We start from the raw sequence: 5,558 nt of genomic DNA on the forward strand, positions 1-5,558 counted from the left end.
AATGAAGAGATAGTTAGGAGTGAGAAAATATGTAAGAGAGATATAGAGAAATAAAATGGGACCTAGATCCTCTTTACACCCTCTCAACTATTCTATTTGTATACTCACTTGTTATTTGAAAAAATAAAAGATAATAAAAATTGATGAGAAAGATTGAGAGAGCTTGGTTCAGTATAGTTTATTACATAGAAAAAGAAGCGAAAGAAGAGAGAAATGTAGTAACTGAATTTTGTTACTATTTTACATGGGAATCCCTTTCACAACTGTTTGACAGTTTGGTTACAAAATGAATGAATCTCATATTCCCCTATCCCCTAATTTATACCCTTGTAGCCCTCATAGAATAGACTTGTACAATAGGAGCCTTATTTGGACCAGCTAAGGAGAATTCCTTTCACAGTTGTTTGACAATTTTGTTACAAAATAATCTCATATTCTCCTATCCTAGTCCTCCTAGATTAGACGTGTACAATAGGAGGCTTATATGGCCCAACTAAGGACTAAGAGCATCATCAACTCAATTTTTACTTCAATTGTGAACTTTAAAAAACTCAAATGAGTATGTTGAATTATATTTTTTAATAAAAAATTGTTGATTTCTCTCACCAACTCGTTGTTTAAGAAAGAAACGGTATTTCATCGGACTCTAATGACAAATTTTTTTAGAACTCAGTTCGTTCTTCTACGAATTGAGAAAAAACATCTCTCTAAAGTTGCTCGAAGAACAACTCCAATTGATGTAAATTCTTTTTGTCTGCAGGCGTGAGTCACAGTCAACTCTTGTTTTGGACAAGTTCACTATCGGAGTTAGGCCAAGTTGAAACAAGCATTACTTCATAAAGTAACGACTCTCTGACAATTTAATAATAATAAAATTTATGACATTTGTTATTTTTTTTATCGTTAATTTGTATATAAAAACTATTTTCTTATTAATTGGAACAATTTGTTTTTCTTACAACAATATTTTTTACATATCATGGTGATTTTGATTACTCTTATGATAACATAGATAATAAGGTCTCAACAACTGAAACACATAGTGATCCTCATTCTAATCTTGTAACAAAATTACAAATGAGAGCAAGTATCCATGAAAAACGAAGTCATCAACAACTTCAAGCAGATTTAATAGAACATATTTACAAGCGCTTTGGATACTAGAATTATGAAATTTAAATTTATTATTTACTTTTATTATTTTTAATTATTTATATATTTAACATTTAATTTTATTTTTGTTACAAAAATTAAGTTCAATTTTATTTTAAATTAAAATAATGTATAATAATATTAATTAAAAAATTAAATTAATATTTTAAATTATAATAAAATTAAATATAAATAAAATATTAATATATAATCAAAATTGTAGAACTCAATATAATTCTTAAAATAAATAATTATATAATTCATGTTGAGTAATGGTCTAACAAAGATAAAGTGAATAAAGAGGAATTTGATGGAGAGAGTCCATCCTAAATAAAGTGTTGTAAAGAGATGTAAATAATATTTGTAAGAGATGATTCATATCCGTGAATTGTTCTCGAGCAGCGAAAGAAAACGCGTTTGGAACTTTGGGATCCTCTCCTACAATATATCCCCCAACTCTCTCCTATACCTATTTTCTTTCTCTACCTCTCCTATCTTTTCTCTGTTTTTTTTATTTATTTATTTATCATTTTTTAATAATTTTCTTTCTCATCCAACACTTGTTTTTGTTTGCTATAATCCCAATTCTCTTTCCTATTGCTGAATTGAATTTAGAGGATCAAACAGTATAGTAAAAAAATCAATTTTCAACAGTGATATGGATTCTTTTATATGATTTTATTTGTGAAATGAAGTGTTATAAAACCCATAACCGAACGCTTATTTATTGCAGCTGTGCAAGCCAAAACTGGAGTTTTTTTATCTGTAGAATTTGAAACAGTGCCGTCTCCTAATTCACAGACAAATCATACTAGAGGCATTCTCTACAGATTTATTCATCTACGGAAATAAAACTAATTTGGCCAATCTTATAAACTAGGTTCATATATTCCAGCACCAAGAGCTACGACAACCCAAACTACCAGAATACTTATGACAGCAGTTCTCAACATCTGATCATAGTTGCTGTGTTGGCGACCATCTAATTCAATAGATTGATGCAGCGATGGCGTATCACTGTAGTCACTGATATCATCCTCCCTATCAATCCTGCTACTGCTGGTCCCAGTTTCATGAGGTTGTATCATATTGTGCTTGCCCATTTTAGAACACTTGACGCATGTGCAGCTGCCTCCAAGATATGATGGTAGTGTGGATAGATCGTCATAAAGAACCTTCTTGTACATCTCTCCTTCTATTTTCAACTTTTTCTTAGTAGCTGGCTTTAAAACCTATGATTCAAGTGCTTTAATTAGTTAATTTAAGGAAGGCATGTATTCAGAGTAATAATTTTGTAACAAATAATGTGGCACAGGCAAAGAAACCTCCTGTATGGGTAAGTAAAATTGCATTCAATCAATCGATTTATTGAATAGCCATACACCTTATGTTCAACAACTTCACTACTACATTCCCTTTTTTTTTATTTTTACCGAGACTATGTTCCCTCTTTGTTTTCTATGCTATTCATTGCCAGTCGCAAGCCAGGATAAAAGAAGAGGGTTGTGTTAGACAGTCAACAGCCAGTGTACAACAAAGTTAAATCTCTATGACATGGATCAACTACGTAAGTTCCCTCTTTGCTACTTTGTTCGTTTTAGGCTAAATAAATGAAAGGAGAGTTTACCTGAATAAAAGTCTGGGCAATAACACGGGCAATTGCTGGAAGTCGAATGACATACAAACAACCAAGACGATTAGGAAAGTGATCTTGCAGAAGGGAAGAACAAGACCTCAGTATTTGCATGGGAACTCTCAATGGAGATAACCCTTCACAGTCTACCAATACTGTAATTTGAGGGTTGTCTCTATCAACTAAGTGCAAGACTCCAAAGTCTACCTGTGATACTGAAGCAAAGACCACTGGTTACCCATTTAACTAAAACTTGAAAAGCGACAAGTGAAGATTCTATACTCGTAAAGTATGTTCAGCAAACAGAAGGGAGCAGCAAGAGGGAGCAGATTGCAATTTCAAAATAAAGCAAATATGAGAACTAGTGGCAAGCAAAAGAAAAACATACTAATTGCCTGAGCAAATCGAGGTCTATCTTGGAATGCTAAGGAGCTGCAAGCTATCCCAAGCCTTACAATGAGACAAGGTCTTTGCAACAAATCAGATCCATGCCAGAACACCATATTTGACCACATTTCCAGCTCTTCTTCTGAAAGAATTTTGTAACACTCCCGCCAGCGTATCGTCTTCTTGATTGAGGTAAGGAAGCATGAAAAGTCATTATTAGAAGCGGCATAAAATCTGTCGAGCTCATCATCATTGATTCTGCACAAACACCACTAAATCATGGTCCGCTGCAACAGGAGAAACCAAGAAATATGCAAGTAAATAGCTATTGCTATCTAATAAGGAACCTCTGACCAAGATTTCAAAACTTCCCTCAAGCAGCACAACAATACAAAACGAAAACGAGAATATATAGAGCAATGGCATAAAATTTTCAATGATTGCTAATAGCTGGATTATCTACCACAGTACCATTGCAAAAGTACATAATCCCAGAGTTGGGTGTGAATAGGGTGAGTACGTTGAATGCGATGAATGTCCTAATGCCTAAGTTATTACGTTGAATGTTATTCACTATGTGGAAATAATTTAACATATTCAATTGTGAAAGGCGGCTAAATACAATTGCCAGTATTTTCTGCTCTTTATTACCAAACAATGACACATGAGTAGATCTACATTACCAACAAAAATAAAATACAAAATGATAATAGTTGTATGAAAATCCAACAGCTTAGCTCGAAATAGAATTCTTAGAGTATCATGTCATAGCATTTTTTGGAATAGCACAATTATGCAGAAAAGCCATCAAATACCTTTCTGGCAAACTAATCCCTTGATTTTCAAGCTCTTGATTGAGTTGAGTCAACCATTTTTCATATTCTAAGACTTTAGGAGCTCCCTCAGGTTGACTGTGAAATAGGAAAGAAAAATATTAGCAAGAACTAAGAAGCTTGCAAAGACAACTCAAGACAAGCCCTAAACAACAAACTGAAATTTATCCTGAAAAACATGTAGATCATGAAAACACTTTATTCACGTGTTTTAGCCAAAAGATTGAAGTTCTTTGAATTTGTGCTAGGCCTAAATCAAACCCAAAAGCTATATCAAGAGATGAAGATTCCCAAACCTTATAAAGACAACTTTGGCTATATTTTTTGTTGAACTGGGGTCAGCCCTTTACATTCTTGGCTCAATAAACATCAGTATTACAAATTACTTTTTTGAGAAATATCAAAGGCCTCTCTGGTAAAAATTGTTTCAAATATAATAGGCCGCTTATTTTTGTTTTTTTTTCCGTATCAGAATAGGTATTTTTATTGATAAACAGTGTAATGAACTTCACAAATCATTCCTGTTGAAACACGAGGACTATACAAGACATACGCATAATTTTATTGCAACCAACAAGTTCAAAAAACAGCCCAAAATGGACAGATCCCAAACTTCATATGTAAATAAAAAGACATTTATAATAATAGATGGGTTTTTGGTTCATGTGTACGTGAGTTTAAGTTTATGTAACAAGAATTTCAAAATGGAATCCACAAATAAATCAGACTACACAGTTTTTTATCCTTAATTGATGTTTGAATTCTACGCATGAGATATTATGAGAGCTTTTGGCATTTTAATTTTCCAAATGATACATAAAACAACAAGACTCAGTTAGACTCTAAATCCTGCAAACTCCACCAAGTTTGAAATAAGGCATTAAGTTTCATTTTCAGGAAGACATTGTAGAAACTGGTTCAGTGTGGTTCAATCAGTAATTATATTACATTTTCATGGATGGATTATTGTTTACACAGACTACAAGACTATTAAATTATTAAACTGATCATTCTCAGAACTGCAGAATGATGACAATGTTTTAATAGATAAATCTACCAACGTCTAACTACACTTACTTTTAATTGTATTATAGGTTTTCAGTTTCAGTCCTAGGTCAACACTTGAGTCGGTTGGATAGTTGCGTAAAACAATACCAAGCTTAGAGTTCAGTTCAGGACTTAACTCTGAGAAAAGATACCAGTTAGATTACTCACTATAAATACCAAGCTATAGTTGCTCTTATATTCAGAATTTCAGTTTATGAAATTTACAGAAAAGATATATCTTACTTCCTCTTTGAATGTTATCTTCTTCAATTTCTCAAAATAAGTGTAGCTGACATGCGAATGTTGCGTTGGATGTGTAGAAAGACTGGACAAGACAGGATTATAAATGACAACATTAGAGAGAGAGCTGGGGTAACAACTATAGTAGAAAAGATGGTAAAAACTCGGCTCAGGTGGTTTAGGCATGTGGAGAGGAGACCTGTAGATTCTGTAGTGAAGAAAGTGGATCAAATAGAGGGTGGTCAAATAGCTAGAGGTAGGGAAAG

At 33.0% G+C, this 5,558-nt stretch overlaps 1 protein-coding gene and 1 long non-coding RNA gene across 2 annotated transcripts in view; one reads left to right on the forward strand and one right to left on the reverse strand.

Annotated features, from left to right (window-relative positions):
* Positions 1 to 1,861: 1,861 nt before the first annotated feature.
* The window catches only part of LOC101504289 (sec14 cytosolic factor), a 6,786-nt gene continuing 3,089 nt past the window's right edge, over positions 1,862 to 5,558 (reverse strand). The window contains exons 4-7 of the mRNA XM_012717298.3: positions 3,988 to 4,083; positions 3,174 to 3,430; positions 2,780 to 3,000; positions 1,862 to 2,384 (exon numbers count right to left, since the gene is read on the reverse strand). Coding sequence (XP_012572752.2) covers positions 2,022 to 2,384; positions 2,780 to 3,000; positions 3,174 to 3,430; positions 3,988 to 4,083 — 937 coding nt within the window. The 3' untranslated portion in view covers positions 1,862 to 2,021. The remainder of the gene's footprint in view (positions 2,385 to 2,779; positions 3,001 to 3,173; positions 3,431 to 3,987; positions 4,084 to 5,558) is intronic.
* On the forward strand, positions 2,350 to 3,805 carry LOC140920931 (uncharacterized). Its single transcript, XR_012163688.1, has 2 exons — positions 2,350 to 2,488; positions 2,630 to 3,805. It is a non-coding gene; the product is annotated as an uncharacterized lncRNA (long non-coding RNA).

This window comes from Cicer arietinum, chromosome 6 (genome assembly GCF_000331145.2).
Source record: "Cicer arietinum cultivar CDC Frontier isolate Library 1 chromosome 6, Cicar.CDCFrontier_v2.0, whole genome shotgun sequence".
Taxonomy (NCBI): domain Eukaryota; kingdom Viridiplantae; phylum Streptophyta; class Magnoliopsida; order Fabales; family Fabaceae; genus Cicer; species Cicer arietinum.